The 18,600-nt window shown below is 42.4% G+C and overlaps 1 protein-coding gene across 1 annotated transcript in view; it reads left to right on the top strand.

The window, feature by feature from the left end:
* LOC130117212 (glutamate receptor 3-like) overlaps positions 1–18,600 on the top strand; it is a 119,521-nt gene that overhangs the window by 22,673 nt on the left and 78,248 nt on the right. Inside the window, exon 3 of the mRNA XM_056285386.1 lies at positions 2,163–2,402. Coding sequence (XP_056141361.1) covers positions 2,163–2,402 — 240 coding nt within the window. The remainder of the gene's footprint in view (positions 1–2,162; positions 2,403–18,600) is intronic.

The following is an 18,600-nucleotide window of genomic DNA, read 5'->3' as shown; positions in this document are numbered from 1 at the left end:
TCCTGGGATCAGCTGGGACCTCAAGAGTGACACATTCACATTTCAAGTGTCCAGTGAGAAAAAACCATTCACACGTTGTGGGATCCTATCAATGGTGAACAGTTTGTATGACCCCCTTGGCTTTGCAGCACCGGTCATCATAGAAGGGCAGGCCCTGCTTCGAGACTTCACCGCCGATGCTTGTGACTGGGACACACTGTTGCCCCCAGAGAAAATGGAACAGTGGGAACAATGGAGAGATTTTCTCAAAGAACTCCAACACCTCCAAATCTCTAGGCCCTATGCTCAAGCTTCTCTACTGACTGCGCAACGCAGAGAGCTTTGCATCTTCTGTGACACTTCCATAAAGGCCATAGCTGCTATTGCCTGTCTGGGGGTCTTAAATGTCAGTGGAAACAAGTGGAAAGTCTGGCCACCTTTTGGGACAGGTAGCATAAACAGTATGTGTCTACATTCCAACCAAGATCGAAGTGGCAGTCTAACAAGCAGAATGTTACAAAAGGTAGCATAGTCCTCATGAAAGATTGTCAGACTAAACATAATGAATGGCCCTTAGGACGTGTTGATAAGATATTCCTTAGTAGTGATGACAAAGTTTGTAAGGTTGAAATTAAGACAAGAGGCAAGGATGGGACAAGGTTGTTCCTTAGACCTATCTCCGAAATAGTTTTACTTCTGCCCTCTGATAAATCAGAGGAGTCTACCCCTTTACATACAGATAAGAGAAGTAGTGGTATCCTATGTACCAGACGGGGAGTGTGCTGTCAGCAGTCGAGAAGAAGACATTTGTGTAGTTGAGTTCAGTACGTACTGTCTCTTTAAGAGACCCCAGTGCTGATGATTTCATCTCGCAAAGTCTCGTGAGAACAAGGTAATCTCGCGGTATTTCGCAGTAGAGGATAAGCGAGGGCGTGGCAGATCATCTCCTCATGGCTTCAGTATTCGCCGACATCCTGCTACATTTCAGCCTTTGAGAGTATTGTCCTTTTACCCTACCTCTAATTCACCATTAAAGGAAGTTAAACTGAATGTCGTCGTCATTGTGGTGATTGGGGGAGGACTCATCTGTCTATCGGCTCATGCAGGGCGCATGAGGGTTACAGAACAAGCTGAATGTCTGAAAATTGCTGGTTGTATGTATGTTCATAACATTCAAGAAAAAAAGAAAAAAATCTACTATACATTTCTACACAGTCAGTGCGGTTTGTTTTTCCATTTGCAAATATGACCTGGGATTCATGTTCCAGGTTGAGAGCTCCTTAGTATAATTGTTTTTTCTTCTATTGACTTTTTTTTTTAGAAAGAATTTGCTTCATTAAACTTTGTTGTGGAACAATTGTAACATTATGAAACACGGACTAGCAGTGTTCAGCAATTGAGGTGAATGGTGGCACAATGTGCAGAACACAGCCAGATGTTCAGAAGCAGCCATGCAGCCATATTAGGTGCACTAACCTTTACCTCATTTATTGCTAGCACCGAGACAAGTGCAAGGTAGAGCGAGGTTAAATCCCTTATATATGTTCCAGCTTGGTATTATTAAATAATTTATGATGTACAAATAAAATAAAAGACTCACACCTTGTTAGACAAAGTGTCTGATGCACTTGGAGTGTTTACAGCCAATGCTAATTTCCATAGGCCCGCAGATGGCAGCAGATAAGGCTTGTTATAAAACTTTTATAGTGCAGCACAGCCCAGCACTTCCACATTTACATGCTTGTGTTCCAGGGTATTTGTCCATTAAGAGATGTGGCCAGTACACTGATTTCCCCATTATTTCTACTTGATTACCCAAGCAGTTGCATTTAGTCCAAGGAGAAGCGAAGGGCACTAGCACTGTATTGCCACTGGGAGAAAGCATCCCACATGGCACCCATTTATTCACATCACCTCCGTTTCACTTGGAAGATTAATTCCACCATAAATTCTGTCACCTCTCAACCATGAATGGTCTTAGACATAAATTAGCCAATAGTACGTACAGTAGGGTTATTAATGATGAAATTATGACCAGTTTCTTTATTTGATTTTCCACTGAAGGAGTGAGTCCAAGCAGTGTGCTTGTTTGTAGACATGTCTAAAAGGAAAGGTGAGCCTGAGTGACTGTGTGTTGCTGTGTCTGTCCCTGACCCGAGCCTGCCTTCTGTCTCTGTTGCCAGTCTGCTCCCAGTTCTCCCGGGGAGTTTACGCCATCTTCGGCTTCTACGACAGGAAGTCTATGAACACACTGACCTCCTTCTGTGGGGCACTGCACACCTCCTTCATCACGCCCAGTTTCCCCACTGACGCTGATGTGCAGTTTGTCATCCAGATGAGGCCTGGTTTGCGGGGTGCTGTCCTCAGTCTCCTGGACCACTACAAGTGGGAGAAATTTGTCTACCTTTATGACACCGAGAGAGGTAAGAGCAGCCTTCTCTTCCAGTAAACACACACACACACACAAGCTATCATCCCGCAACTCATTTTTCTGTGATCCCCATGTAGATCATCTCGAAAGGGAAAATGTGGCGAAAAGAAGTGATGCTCCAAGTCCTGCTCTTGCTCGACCATTAAATATATCATCCTATTCTTTAATAAGGAAGTCCCTCATTCAGATTCCTCAGTAAGAGTGATATGATATCTACTTATCTATCTCTGTAATGATCCTAAATTGCCTCACTATGTGAATAAATCATGCTTTGAGAGACAGTCAATAGCTCCCTGCTTGCTGGGGTGAGTCAGGCACAGGTGCTTGCTTATCGCACACTGTAGTTCGACTCTGACAAGCTCCGACTGCCTGCGTCTCTAATCCTTGACGCTTTCTGATTATCATAGTCCTGATATGTAGTCCTAATTGGATTATATAAAGACTGTGAATTTTCCATGTGCTTTACGGCCCCTCGTTCGCCAGAAGCTGCTCCTATGTACAGAGACAGGTCTTTCATATTTCCTCTAAGGGTCAGCAAGGCTGTAATAAGAAAGAGCAGCAATGATATGACAATCTGCCTGCATGAATCCTAGACCATAAACTATTTCCCATTTACAGCAGCAAGCAGGTATTCTTTGGAAGAAACCTATGTTTGACTCCAAATTAGACAGTACATAATACTATCAAGACTCTGTGTGTGAGCATTGCTGCCAACTCAACTGTCTGAATAGTATGAGGACATTGACCTATCCCTCCTGTCTAACAGATCACATTGCCTACGTTTCATTATTTTCATGAATTATTCTTTAGATGATGAGTTTCTTTATATGCAAAAGCGTCTAGTGCCGTGCATTGCAAACATATTCAAGCAGATGTTGCGCATTTCGAGGACAGGAGCTCTCCCTTTTAACGTCCCTTACCTCGTTTTATAAATCTGCACGTAGGATGGACGTTTTGTTCACTAGCTACTGGTCACACATGGCAGAGATTGGCCATGGCGTCTTAGAGCTGGTTTTGAAGTCTACGAAATGTCTTGGAAATTTCATTTAGTTTGACTTTAAGCAAAACCTTCTCTTCCTTTCCTTGTCATGATGGAACATAAAGACAGATGTACTTGGACGGATATACTTGTAAAGATTTTCCATGATTGTGCTCCGTTTAGCACAGACTTCATTAAGGAAGTGCTTATTACTTTTAAATTGGGGCAGCACCCAGCTCCATTGATCTGGGCTATGTTTCTCCGTCCCATCCCTTTTTCCTCCGTCCCGGTGGCAGATTGCAGAAGCTGATAATTGGCATAATTGGCTGGTGTGTATGGGGAAAAGGTGATTGTGGCGTTTATTGCCTCTCTGGTGTACAATCTTACTTTGTGCATGTGCACTCCTATCTGGACTCTGAAGCGCTGCCTGAATTATGGGGCTTTTTTCACCTGCTGTGTCTGGACTGGGACGTCACCATCTGTAACCTGCTGCCCATTTCCACAACATGACACACTGTAAACACTATGGTTTAGGACGGATTCCCACATGCTGCACAGCCTGTGTTTGTTGAGACAGAGTTAGCCATCCTACATTAGCTGCCAATCCTTTTCCTCCACTGTCAAGGCTGTGGAGCAACGCAGTCACCAGCCAACCAAATGCCAGCGTAATATTTGTAATAAGAGGAAGGGTCCATGTCTGACCCGGAGGTTGCCAAGGGGGCTGTCAGGGGTTGTTTGTTTGAGTTAATAGCTTTTTGAGACAGCAGTGAGGACAGATATGTTTCAAAAGTCCTGTGAAAAAGTATTTAAAGCATTGCAAACTGCAGTGATATGATGCACGTGTGGGGGTCCAGAGGATTTAAGACTTGCTCCAACTCTGACCGCTTTTACATGTAGGCTAAATACGTTTATGTTTGCCCTCGCCTTTAACTGACTCTTCTGCCTACTATGAGTTGCACCTGAACATTTTTCACTTTTGCACTTGGACCCTTCTTTAAAATTCTGTTTCTACCCTTTAATTGCCATCATGTATGAAATGTGCTACACAAATAGCCCTGCCTGGCCAAGCCTACATCCGAATGGAACGGAAAGGTTGGGCTCAGATTTTGTGAGAGGAGGGCGTTCCATTTGACTGACAGCCAATAATGACAAATAGAAGAATGTGCAATGTAGACATTGATATGCTATTGGCTGGTTTCAGTTTGGCGGTAGATCGTTCATTTTCTCTCAATCTCAGTCCCATTCATTGGACATTTTTGTTGTTGTACACCCACAAGTTCAGGACGCTGTAACTGAAAGATGACTGAACTTGTCAGGAAGAGAAAAACTTTATTCTTGTAAACACAAAAATTAAACAAAATATCTAATGTGCATTTCAAGAATGCAGTGTTGAATAGATGAAGATTAAGGCAAGATAAAAGAATGGAAATACTTTTTTTTCATCCTTTTAACGGATGAATAGGTGTGGTTCCTAGTCATATTTTTGACTTTTTAACCCCTTATGACTAATACTATGTTAAATATATATATGATCTTTTTAAACCAGATGTACAATACAAGTGTAAAATTGTAAATACACATACAACTGCTATACTGATTACAATTATTGCTGTTATTGTTGTGGTTGTAACATAGGTATAGAATATAGTATGTAGTTGTGAAGTGGATGGTAGGTGAATATATAGTGTATACTTCTGGTACATAAGATAACATAGTGTAATGCAGTGGGAGTATATAGCATTGTTTAATGGGCATGATGGGTTGTGGAGTTGTGGTATTTGTATATAGTATTGTGTATGGGCAATATAGTATATAAGCAATATGGTATAATATATGGACATAGGTTATTGAAAACTCTGTATAGTAGTGACATACCTGTTGTGCATACATGCTTGCTTTCAATGTCCTGTTTGTTGTTCCAATTATTTTTTGTTTTTTTGTTTTGTTCTTTCCTTTTTTGTATGATTGATGTATGCAAGTGCTGGAAGCTGCTGTGAACCGTAGTCAAATTCCTCATGTGCATAGGCACACTTGGCCGATAAAGTTGATTCTGATTTCTGATTCTGATTCTGATTCTGAATATGCTGAATGTTACTTTAGATTGGGTAAGAAAAAGTCTCTACTCTTTAGAAAACCCTTTCCTTTCAAGCTAACCAGATCAGATCAACGTGGTCCTTTAAAATTCCTCTATACGGGCCTGCTTTTCTTTACATAACATTTTTCTGAACACTAGTTCTTCATTATTGGTCATAAAGAGTTTATTATCAGTTGGTTCTATGTAGTAAGGTTTGTAACATCAGTGTAACATCATAACCATAGTCTTATCAAGGGTCCATATCCCAGTCCCCACCATCTGCTCTTACAGGAACATCAGTTCTCCCACCAACACATGACTTAGTCTTTGGTTTTGCAGTTGCCCTTTTCTTGTGTGGCACTGTTTCTTTGTCATGTGTGCAGGACTGTTTTAGAAAAATGCTTGACAAATAAAGTTATAATGGTTATCATTGCTGTCATTATCATTACCTTCGCCATGCCTGAACATCGCAACTGAACAAAGTGAATGCTGTCCTCCTGCCTCGGGTTGAAAGATGAAAAAACAAACAAACAAACATGAGGATAAAAATAAAAATCCCCGCATTAAATTTGAAACCGTTTTATGTGTTCACTGGGAGAAGGATTGCTATTAGTAGATATTTGTAATAGCTTGAAGGCACAACAATAACAAAACATCTCATTGATTTGTAAAATGGGATTTTGACTATACTATGAAAAAAAAAATCCCAAAAATGACCATAGTTTGTGTTGTTACTCTTTGCTCCATGTGCCTTTTGAAGAGTACCTTTAGTTATTGTAGTGTGATATCGGGTTTTAGTGTTTGAGAATTAGCCTATATGTAATCACAAGATATCTTTAAATTATATTTATCTATATTTAATGTCATTACTGACATCTCACTGTGTCATCCCATCAAACATATTTCTTGTTACTGTCACTTCTACATAATGTACAGTGTCAAATATATACATATATATACCATATAGGGTTGAAAGATGAAAAAACAAATGTGACTTAGTCTATTTTTTTTGGTACATATATATATATATATATATATATATATATATATGTATATATGTGTATGTGTGTATGTGTGTATGTGTGTGTATGTGTGTGTCTGTGTGTTTGTGTGTGTGTGTGTGTGTGTGTATATAACATTGTTAAAAGAAACACTCAATGAGTCAAGTCAAATAAATTCTTTACGAGACAGTACAAACCTGTTTCATGCCATAAGCAATCATCAGCTGTCAATAAAGATACTCAGAAAAGGACATACCGTTTACTGCCTTGTCATGCACATCACGTGCACAATGTTGTTTAAATAATTAATGTTTCTGTCCTCCGATGACCAAATATAATGGCTTAAAGATGTTACATTCTTTAAACGGTTGTTTCTAAAGCTACACGTGTGCATTAAACCTCTTTTTGAATGTTCCCTCTGTTAGACCGATGTATGTCTCTATTTTGTCCTTGTCATTTCTCCTCACCGTAGCTTGGTAGATAACTCCTTTTGTCTGGCATTTTCTTTCGAGGGGGCATGAGTTGTTCACACGGCAGTTGCAGTTGGGAGAGTCCGGTTGTGATGAAAGTGTCATTGATTTGTTCACGATTCTTGTGTTGTGGGATGATATTATTTGTTGAATGTTAGGCATGCAGCTTTCCCGAGTAACTTTATTGACAGCTGATGATTGCTTATGGCATGAAACAGGCTTGTACTCTCATAAAGAATTTGCTTGACTCACTTGATTATTGTGCTCCTTATTTGTTGATCACTTTCCCTACCGTTGAGTGTTTCTTTTAACAACGTTATATATATATATATATATATATATATATAAAGATAGATGTAGGAATACATAGCAGTACAAGCCTGTTTCATGCGTCACCATGCACTTATCGGCTGCCAAGGTGGCTAAACAACAAAGAAAAAAACACACAGCGAATAAATGCTATGTTGCCTCGCACCACGCCCCATGAAGGCTTATCAACCCCACCAAACCAGAAATAGGTAAGCTAAGCAAAAAGACAATCGAAAATATAAATAGGAAGATTCTGAAGGGGCTTCCCTTAAATCAGTGGAAGAACACCGACCAAGTATTGGAATGGTTTAAGGGCATAGATGACAAGAGCAGGCATACGTATGCTTCGATATTTGTGAGTTTTACCCCTCAATAACTAAAGAGCTACCAGATAAAGCTATTGATTTTGCCCCAGCATATACCACAATATCCAACCAAGACAGAGACATAATCGCTCATGCCAAAGAATACATTTTATATCACAAGGGAATCCCATGGCAAAAGCAAGGTAGCAGCAAATTCAACGTGACCATGGGCAGCTTCGACGGGGTAGAGACTTGTGAGCTAGTGGCCTTGTACTTGTTGTCCCAACTACAGGTCCTAGACATCAACGTTGGGCTATGTAGAGATGACGGGCTAGCAGTCTGCAACAAACTAGCAAGAGAAGTCGAGAGAATAAAAAAAGAAAATGTGCAGTATCTTTGTAAACAATGGGCTAAACATTTCAATTGAGGCTAACAAAAGCCAAATTAAATTCCTCGACATCTCATTAGACCTTAAAAAGGGTACATATAGGCCTTATATGAAGCTCAATAATACACTGCAATACATTCACAAAGAAAGCAATCATCTGCCCTCTATCTTGAAAAATATCCCAGTGAGCATAAATAAGAGCCTCTCATGTTTGTCATCCAGTGAATCCATCTTTAATGAAGCAGCCCCCCCACACACACACACCAAGAGGCCTTACAAAAATGTGGATATAATTTCAAGCTCATGTACAGCCCACCATCAACCAGCGACAGCCAGCAAAAAAAAGAAAAAAAACGCAGCAGAAGGCGAAATTTCACCTAGTATAATCTTCCCTACAGTGACACCATGATCTCTAAGATTGGAAAACTATTTTTCAAACTTTTGGATGAGTGCTTTACCCCAGACCATCAACTGAGGAAAATATTCAACAGGAACACAGTCAAAAGTAACTGCAGCTGCATGCCAAATGTTCAGCAAGTTATATCATCCCATAATACAAGCATCATGGCCAAGGTACCGACCCCCTCAACGCAGCCAAACACCACCAACAGCAAATGCCGTGCTAAGGCATCATGCCCTCTTGAAGGAAAATGCCAGACAGATGGAGTCATTTACCAGGCATCAGTGACAAGAGAAGACAACTGCAAAGTGGACACTTACATTGGACTAACAGTGGGCCCTTTTAAAATTAGGTTTAACGCCAATATGAGTAGCTTCAAGAATGAGCATTTAAGAAATGCAACGGCCTTAAGCCGCCACATTTGGTCATTGGTGGACAAGAATATTAGTTACTCTATCTCATGGAAAAACCTTACTAAGAGCAATGCATATTCAATCAACAGTAAAAGATGTAACCTATGCTCAGCAGAGAAATATTTTATTATTTGCAAGCCTGATATGTCTACCTTGAACAGTAGAAATGAATTGGCCACGAGCTGTAGACACAGGAGAAAATATCTGCTTTGCAACTACAAATAAGCCATTGTCTTTATTACCCCCCCCCCCCCCATTGGATGATAAACATGTGATGACCATTATTGGATATTGTATTTTTATGTTTTGCCTGTCTACTCTTTCGGCTGTGCTCCGGACCCACTCCACTAGATGACATACTTAAAGGACCCCATGGGATGTTATTTTATTTTGTTATATTTTAAAAGTATGCTATTTCAACAGTGCCCCGGCCCTTTAAGCCCTTACTTTTTCAAAATGAGCACCAGTCCCTCCTTCCTTGGTTGTAATGTTTCTGGTGTTACTTTTCAAATGTTTTCTATCCTCCCACTGGTTGCTAGGGGCGTGGTGTGAGGCAACATAGAAATTATTCATTGTTGTTTTTTTTCTTTGTAGTTTAGCCACCTTGGCAGCTGATGGGTGCATGACGCACAAAACAGGCTTGTACCATTATGTACTAAATTTTGTTTTCCTACAGCTATCTTAATATTCCGCTCCTCATTTGTTGAGCACTTTTATCAACACCATTGATGGTCTCCGAAAAATTCGCAACATTGACTCTTTTTCAACCTTCAAATCCCATCTCAAAATATATCTTTTCAAACTGGCATATTCAGTCTGATCCACACTTCATTGATTTGTGCAGATGATGATTTTATACGTATCTGTTGTATTCACTTTTTTACTATCTACCCTGCTTGTTTTGATTTTATGCTGTCTGATACAGCGCTGCTTGTTTTTTTGTTTTTTTTTTACTGTGTTCAGTAAGGTGTCCTTGAGTGCTCTGAAAGGCACCCACGAATAAAATGTATTATTATTATTAATATTAATATTGTATTTTTTCTTTTTTAATTTATATATATATGAAAGAATACAATCTGGCAACCAAAACTGTGACTTCACTCTCATCCTTATAATATTCTGAGAGATAGGAAAGATAGGGTTGGTGGATAATTTGCCTTTGGAGTTTAATCACACCTTACTACTGCTGAACGTCTAGTTGGTTTCGTCTCCGCAAGGAAACGTCTGATTAATTGCACAGTGCTAAATAGCTGCACTCAGCAGTCAGGCTCATTAACATAGAGTGGGTGAGAGAGACAGAACGGCACAAAGCAGCTGTTCCACTCTGTGACCACCTCACTGCACCTACACACTTTGAGCTGGACACCTATCAAAAGGCCCTCGTCCCCTGTGGGTAAACAACGTCTCCCTCCCGGTCCCTAATGCTGGGACTGTGGTTTTAGTCCTGCACTGGGAGAATCATCAATCAAACTCATCTCCTTCAGAGCTGCTCTCTCTCTCTCTCTCTCTCTCTCTCTCTCTCTCTCTCTCTCTCTCTCTCTCTCTCTCTCTCTCTCTCTCTCTCTCTCTCTCTCTCTCTCTCTCTTTTGCTCTCCTCGCTCAAGGACTTAATTATGGAACACGGAGAATGTTAGAATGAGAAGAGGAGAGGAGAAGAGAAGAGAGGAGAAGAGAAGAGAAGAGAGGAGAGGAGAGGAGAGGAGAGGAGAGAGAGCTATTGGGAAGCACAAAGTAAAATATCCATACCTTGATTGGACTACGTGGAGTTTTGAAACAGAATCCCCAAAAAATGACTTAACCTCATATGAGGGAATGCATCGCTTAAAGAGTGTCTTGGACCGGTTGTTTTTTGAACATAGGGTCAGTCCAATCAATGCTAGACAGATAGAAATCTCCTTTGCCACCACATTTATCACTGAGACAAATTCGCTTACCTAGAAAATTGCTTTCTCTGTGGGCATCTGCTTGCTTATAGCTTCACGGACACACAAATAGAGGGTTTTTTATTTATTTATTTATTTTTGGGAGGGGGGCGAAATTGCAATAGCAGTGTTGTGAGCCACTGTGTGTACGTATTGTGGAATAACCACGTTGGAAATTCTGCCTTATACTGTATGGCATGTCACGTCCTACACGTTTTATTTGCGCAACCCAGCAAGTCGGATTACGTGGAAATTTACTCGGCGCACAAAGCAGATATCAGATTCAGATTGCGAGCCTGCCGAGAACCTTATATGGAGGTGTATGTTCACAGAAAAGTATACAGCTGAGGCGATATCTCCCTTGTGTGCATCAACACGTTCCCCTTTACCAAGCCTCCGCTGTTTTGAAGAGCCCACTTCACTCTGCCAGAGGCCCAAATGCTGCCAATTTATCCATGCACATCCACGCATGAGGAGGCAGTGTAGTCTCCAAAAAAAAAAAAAAAAAGAAAAAAAGCTGCTGACTTTCTCCCTTACAGTACAGTGTTATGCTTTTGCCTCTTACTCCGGTACAAAATAGCATTGTATGAATATTTGATGTTTAGTATTAAAGTTCATCCCGGAGCTTTTTGGAACATGAAGTTGAATAATGTGTATTTGTAGCGCACCGCAGTAAATGAGCACAATCTATTATTAACGACATGGTTGCTTGCAGATATGGGGTCATAACTACCGCATGCAACAGATTCTCCTTCTTGCGTTGCAGAGGAACGGCTATAAATGTAACAAACAAGCGCACAGACAAGCGTAGTGACAGTGTCCTTTAGCAATGCCTTGTTTCGCTGGTACAACAGTGTTTGTGCGTCACTTCTGATCTCACGTTAAGGCGGAATGTTCTTCTCTGACTCAATAAGGATACCATGGGCCGCTGTCTTGCAGCTTGCATTTCTGTAGGTCCTCCTGACTCCTATTCAGGAGGTTAAAAAAAACAAACCTACAGGTTCATAAGATGTCGGAAATGGCTTGGATTGCTATAGTGTAGAGCGGTTATTCATATCAGGCCCAAAAGCTGCCGACATTATGCGTCTGATCCATCAACATTTCTCTCGGGTCTTCTCTGTGAAGCTTCCAACAGTGGAAACCACTATCTCAGCTAGCTCAGACAGATCCAGAGCTACCCCATCTCTCTCTCTCTCTCTCTCTCTCTCTCTCTCTCTCTCTCTCTCTCTCTCCCTCCCGGTATACATATGCCATTTACTTGCTTTTTTCATTTATTATTGAAATGATTGCACTACGTTTGATTTTATTTTTTTTACATTTTTGGAGATTTTCTTTTCATAAGGTGCCTAAAAGCTAAGAGCAACTTCTGCTTGATGGTCCATGACATAAGTGGTCATGGGGATTTATTTTCATTAACTGTAATCAACTATCTCTTGAGAGACACAAGCTAGATCTTAGCTGTGCTAAATATCTATAAAAAGACTGCAAGAAAAGTGGATCAATGCAGTTTTAAACTTCAGATAAAATTTGTAACAAGACCACAGGAACGAAGAGCGAAAACGTGAAGCAAACTTGAGATATGTTGAAAGGGAGATGCTGTCTACAGAGCTGATCCCTGAGCTCATAAAAAACTAGTATGACCTAGTGTAGAGAAGGTTTTTTTGGGGGGTGGGGATTTCCCCCCTCCTTTTTCTCCCCAATTGTATCCAACCCCACTCTTCCGAGTCGTCCTGGTCACTACTCCATCTCCTCTGCCGATCTGGGGAGCGCAGCAGACTACCACATGCCTCCTCCGATACACGTGGAGTCGCCTGCCGCTGCTTTTCACCTGACAGTGAGGAGTTTTGCCAGGGGACGTGGCACGATCACACTATTTCCCCCAGTTCCCCCTCCCCCCCTGAACAGGCGCACCGACCGACCAGAGGAGGCGCTAGTGCAGTGACCAGGACACAAACCGACATCCGGCTTCCCACCCGCAGACACGATCAATTTTGTCTGTAGGCATGCCCAACCAAGCCGGAGGCAACACGGGGATTCGAACTGGCCTTCCTCGTGTTGTTAGGCAGCGGAATAGACCGCCACGCCACCCACGCCTTAAGAGAACGTTTTTGACAGGTCTATAAATCAGGTACCATAGTCTTTTAGTCGAGTGACTGTGCCATCTATAATTCAGCCTTAACATGTTAATGTTTATTATACCAGTAATATCCCAGTGTTCCTTTCCTCTGTCTGCTTTTCTAGGTCATCATACTGCAACAGGAAATCAATGTACAAATTGATTCGCTTTATCGATTGCTGTTTTGAAACAGTGCCTTTTATCCATTACATTTGATTGTATTCGTTCCTCTCTTTTTCGCGTTGCTGTTTAACGAGCACTTTTTCTCTTTAAAATCATGTGCACGAGTCTCAGCTGCTCATGGTAAGAAAAAAAATAAAGAAAAAGAAAAAAGCAAGCCTTTCAACAGAACTGAAAACCAAACAGCAAGGAGGCGTATTCTGTGGGGGAAGGATCGGAGTCAGCAAAGTCTTTGTACCTCTCCGTCGACAGAAAGCGGTGAAAAGCACATGGGGCTACGTGATGTCAGACACGACACGCTAGTTCCTGCGTGGATTCGGAGCAGTGATTTTATAGCCCCTAACCGACCCCACCACATTACAACCGCTGTGAGATCCGTCCAGTCATATCTAATCTGCACTGACCCCGGCACTTAACATGTTGAAGGAGGAACCAGGTTGACTAGTGGAAGATGGCTCTGCCTCATTAGGACGCTTTTCTGCGCAGGCCTCCGCCGCCCAGTTATCTCCGACACGTTCAAACGCCTCTCGTCCGTTTCAGGGCGTTTGCTTTCAGGATAAATGCACCGGCCATTGGAGCAGCGGTCTTTTTGCATTATGCAAGAGACTGATGTAATGTGCGCTACCCGGTTTGCCCAAGAGAGAATGCAATTTTTGTTTGTTTAAAAGAATTGTTTTTTTTTATCATAGAGCAACGGAAAGTGGGCAGTACAGCGAGAGCTGGCCAGCTCCATTTTCTATATATCTGGTTCAGGAAACAGGAATATTGATGCGCCCCCCCCCCCGACACACACACACACGCATGCACGCACACACTCACACGCACGCCCCCTTCTCTCTCTCTCTCTCTCTCTCTCTCTCTCTCTCTCTCTCTCTCTCTCTCTCTCTCTCTCTCTCTCTCTCTCTCTCTCTCTCTCTCTCTCTCTCTCTCTCTCACTCACTCTTTCTCTGTGTCTGTCTCTCTCCCATAAAAATGGGAGCTGTGTGTTTGCATCTGTGTGGGCTGCTCTGCCTTTGTGCGTTTCTGTCTGTATCTTTGACTTCAGAGTCTGAATCATCTTGAAGGGGAGGACAAGTGCATGCATCACTTCAGTTTATGAAATGTGAATAGAAATTAGATTTAGAAAAAATAGTAATGAGACAGCTTCAGTTTTCTGTCGGCAAGTTTGCAAACGTCACGTGCTCAAATATAATCAGTTTGATGAGCTGTGGTCGGAGGTTTGGCTGGGAGGGGAGAGGGTGCAGAGGGAATGGGTTTTCCAGTTGTTATCTGCATCGGGAAGAGGGATTGCCGGAGTAATTCTATTCAGAAATGTCTCTTTACTGTTATCCCCTTTATTTCACCGGCTCTTGGCTGATGCGTTACTTTAGTCAGCATCACTGAAGACGTCCTCCTTTGCACAGCTGCTGTTAAACTTTGAGATTTTCTCCCCCCCCCCCCCTCAGATTTCTCTAAAACAGGTTCAGTGGTTTTTGTCTGAATTCCCCTGAGTGGTGCACTGAGCTCTGGGCAACCAATCGCAGCAACATCGCTTAGATGCCTGCAAGAGAATTGTAAAGAGGTCACCTCCTGTGCGGGTGGAGGGGTTGGGTGGCTGTGGTGGTGGTGGTGGTCGTGGTGTGTGTGTGTGTGTGTGTGCACGTATGTGTGTGAGTCTGAGGGGGGGCAACTGAGTCACAGTTGAGACTGCACACCGAGCTCAGCAGTCACATGAGCCCACTGCCCAAGACAGACAAGGTAAAAAAAAATAAAAAAGAAGAAACCCCACTATGGTGTTTACAGAACCCTTCTAAGACCTCAACGGGAATATGAAGCTATTTTATAGCTGTAATATATGTGATATTTTGTCAATCAGGGTCAAAATAAAAATTAACCCTTTGTAGCCCTTCGGGATTACCTTGTGATTTTGGGCTACACAAAATAGATTTTACTTGACAAGCATCCACCCACCCCCTGCAAAAACAGCGCTGGGCATTGTGATTCACTTTTTGATAAACAAGTTGTGCCTTTCAGGGATAATGCATCCATAATACAAAATGTTGTTTAGAGTGTGCTTCAGTCCAGTAGAAGAGCTCAACAGAGCTTTTCCCCTTCTACACACAGATGACCAACAATATGTTCCACGTTCTGAATATTTATTGTTTTAGCAGCATGCTGTATAATTGACAGTGTAAAATGCCCTTGATGGTTGCCCTGCCCACTGGCTGCTGCAACTTTTACCATCTGTTTTACAAAGTCAATTAAAACTCTTGAACCAAAACTCCCTCACGTTGTCTTTTGCTCAGAGACAGACGACGCACCGCTGTCCTGCCACGGCGCTGCTATTCATGGTGTGACTTTGGACGTCCTATGACCGTGCTTTGGTTTGACGCTTCCCATTCACACTGGTATTATTCTAGTTAAGGTATACAAACGAGCTTCCCCCCGTTCATTTCCTTTTGTTACAGACTTTCATTGATGTTTCTATTTCCGTGTATTTCTGATTGTCAGCAAACCCAAGAATTAACATCGACAGGCTCCCACAAATGTCTGCTGCAAAGCATCCTAGCCTAGTTTAGTGTCAAGAAACGGGACAAAAATAAAACTCACGAGGGAATGATTTCATGAATCCTCCCAAATCCTTTTTCATAAGCAGCTAGTAGCATGTTTAAAGTGCCATGAATCACCCAGCTTACGCTTTCCAGCATTATTCTCAGACACTGGAAGAAAGGGGCCTGATGCTCCAGCAATTTCTTTTTAATTTCCTCTGTGCTGCCAAGACGTAGACTGTGCTATATTTTTATTCTGATATCTTTTGGCCTGATAAAAGCCATATTCCTCATGACGTGAGCTGACGAAGCCAGGGACAGTGACAGTATCAGTAGCAGTCTGGAGCCTGAGGTCAGCTCGGCCCCTTATCTAACATCACAGTGCTTTTCACAAAGAACCGGGATGAGATGGCCGCGACCAAAACCCCTCTCGCATTTCTTCACCCGTCTGAATATTTCACAGGTAGATGCACATCTCTCCAGTCTTTCTCAGAGATGTGAGTGGCTCGCATCGTGCCGCTGGGCTCCAGCGCCACGTCTCTAACAAAGCCATACTTGATTTGATTGCTGTCTGCAGAAGACTCCCACGTGAAAGTCACTTGATGCTGACGGTGGATGGAGTCCTCCGCTGAGCTCTGAATAGCTAGGTGCCAAGGGGGGAAGTAAAAAAGTACAAATACTTTGTTACTGTACTTAAGTAGATTTTTCAGGTATCTGTGCTTTGATTGAGTACAGAATGTGTGTGCTTTTGCCACGTCTGCTAGGCACTATCATGTGACCACCATGGTTCATATGTGACCACCATAATTCACATGTGACCACGATAGTTCACAAGTCTATGTTGACCATCAGGAGCGAAAAATATTGGGTCCCCATCCACAGTGGCACCAGCAGCCGTAATCCTGTATGCGCTATTAGCCAGCGACGTTAACACCAGTCATCAGCCTTCAAATGTATTTGCGTCAAAAAACAACAACAAAAAAACGAGCAAAGTCATAAAAAAAATGTACGCGGGGTGCGTACAGGATTACGGCTGCCGGCGCCACTGCCCGTCCATAGGGTTAGTGGTTGTGTCAGGAAGGGCATTCCACATAAAATGTTGCCAAATCAGTATGCGGATTGACAAAACCATACCAGACTGGTCAAGGTCCGGGTTAACAGCAGCCGCCATTGGTGCTGTGCCCTCACAGGGTACTAATGGAAACTGTAAAATCCGCTGTGGTTGTCCCCTGAGAAACGGGGAATAAGCCGAAAGAAGAGGTGCAAACCACTATAAACTCAGGAAATTGGTATTTCCGATGAAAGATATGTATTAGTGAGAATAACTTTACAGACCAATACCACCGGACGAGATTATTGATTTGAAAAAGTAGCTCATCTATATTCCCCCCCCCCTCGGTTTCAGCTGAGCATACGCAATGTGGTAAATACACCTGGCATGAATTTAAAGGATGAAAAAAAATCATTTTTGGATGCATAATACTGTTTTTGGTACAGTGTAGGACAAATAACGGTAAGTTATGACTAACGGTAAGTTTGCCAAACGACTTACCCACCTACTAAATAGGCAAAGGGGAACTGGGCTGGTTAGCAGACTTATTACAATTGGGTGTGGCCTGTTTCTGTTCCCCCTCACATCAGACTCGGCAGAGCATCTCAAGGATATCAACAGTCTGGGCGCGTTGATGGCCATAAACTTTCCATGGCTGTTATTTTCAAGGATGAGTCCGGACTACACGTGTACTGCCCTGAGGAAATATAGATCGACATGTCGTGCTAGAATCTCGTGCAAAGTTTTTCAGTCACAATTGTGCGTTTGCAAGGCACCTCAGAGGAAAAAAACACGAGTTCATCAATGAAAAGGTAGAGTGACTTTAATGAAATGCTTATTTTCATGCTTTCGTGCTCATATTCCCTGTACTTACAGTGCATATTGCTGTCCCACTCATCTACATTCATACTAAAGTGGATATCAGTACTGACCTCTGTACTGAATATTACAACAACCGTGACAAGACAAAATGACGGGAAGTGATATGACAGCTTAAGTAGTTGCGGTGATGAGAGGTCTGGCTTATGGAGCACGCCGTCATGCAGTTGAAACAAGTTAGCAGTCTTGTTCATTTACAGTACATTAACGTAGTCTATACTGGCTCATCCAGCATCGGGGATAATATTCACCGATTTTTACTGAATCAGCAGTTTTCTCCCCGGCCCTAAGAAGAAAAGATAATACGTCAAGAGACACTGCTTCCGCTCATTTAGTTTGGCCATCTATGGCAGATTGGCACAAAAATCCTTCACTAAGTGCACCATTTTGTCCATTAGTTCATAACTCCCGCATAATACACTCTTCCATGTCTTGTTCTGCAGATAATGCAATTTGCCCATCTCTGTTTTTAAGATTTCCATCCATACCCTCCATCCATACTTAATGGTAAGGGTTATGTGTAGTGATCTTCATTGTACATTTTGGGTGTTAATACATAATTTCATTCATATTTCTATAAAACTATTAACCTTTTTGAAAGTGTCACTGCTCTTTCTGAATGATGTTCATTTCATGTGGCTCCAGCCTGCTACTAGCTTTTGCACTTGGTTCATAGGTGCAATGCAAAGAATGAATTTGGGCGTGAACGTTTTGGGTGTATTCACATAGAGTGTTCATGGGGAGGACAGGTTTGTTAATTGTGGAGGTCAGTTGATTTCAGTGTCTTTACAGACACTCGCAATTTTACTTTTATTTTTTGAACTTTCCCCCCTTTTTCTCCCCAATTGTACTTGGCCAATTACCCCACTCTTCCGAACCATCCCGGTTGCTGCTCCACTCCCTCTGCCGATCCAGGGAGGGCTGCAGACTACCACACGCTTCCTCCGATACATGTAGAGTCGCCAGCCGCTTCTTTTTACCTGACAGCGAGGAGTTTCACCTGGGGGACATAGCGCGTGGGAGGGTCACACTATTCCCCCCAGTTCCCCCTCCCCCCGAACAGGCACCCCAACCGACCAGAGGAGGCGCTAATGCAGTGACCAGGACACATACCCACATCCGGCTTCCCACCCTCGGACACAGCCAATTGTGTCTGCAGGGATGCCCGACCAAGC

The sequence above is a fragment of the Lampris incognitus genome, chromosome 8, assembly GCF_029633865.1.
Source record: "Lampris incognitus isolate fLamInc1 chromosome 8, fLamInc1.hap2, whole genome shotgun sequence".
Lineage (NCBI taxonomy): Eukaryota > Metazoa > Chordata > Actinopteri > Lampriformes > Lampridae > Lampris > Lampris incognitus.
Note: the sequence above shows the minus strand (reverse complement) of the source record. Positions and strands in the feature narration are given on the sequence as shown.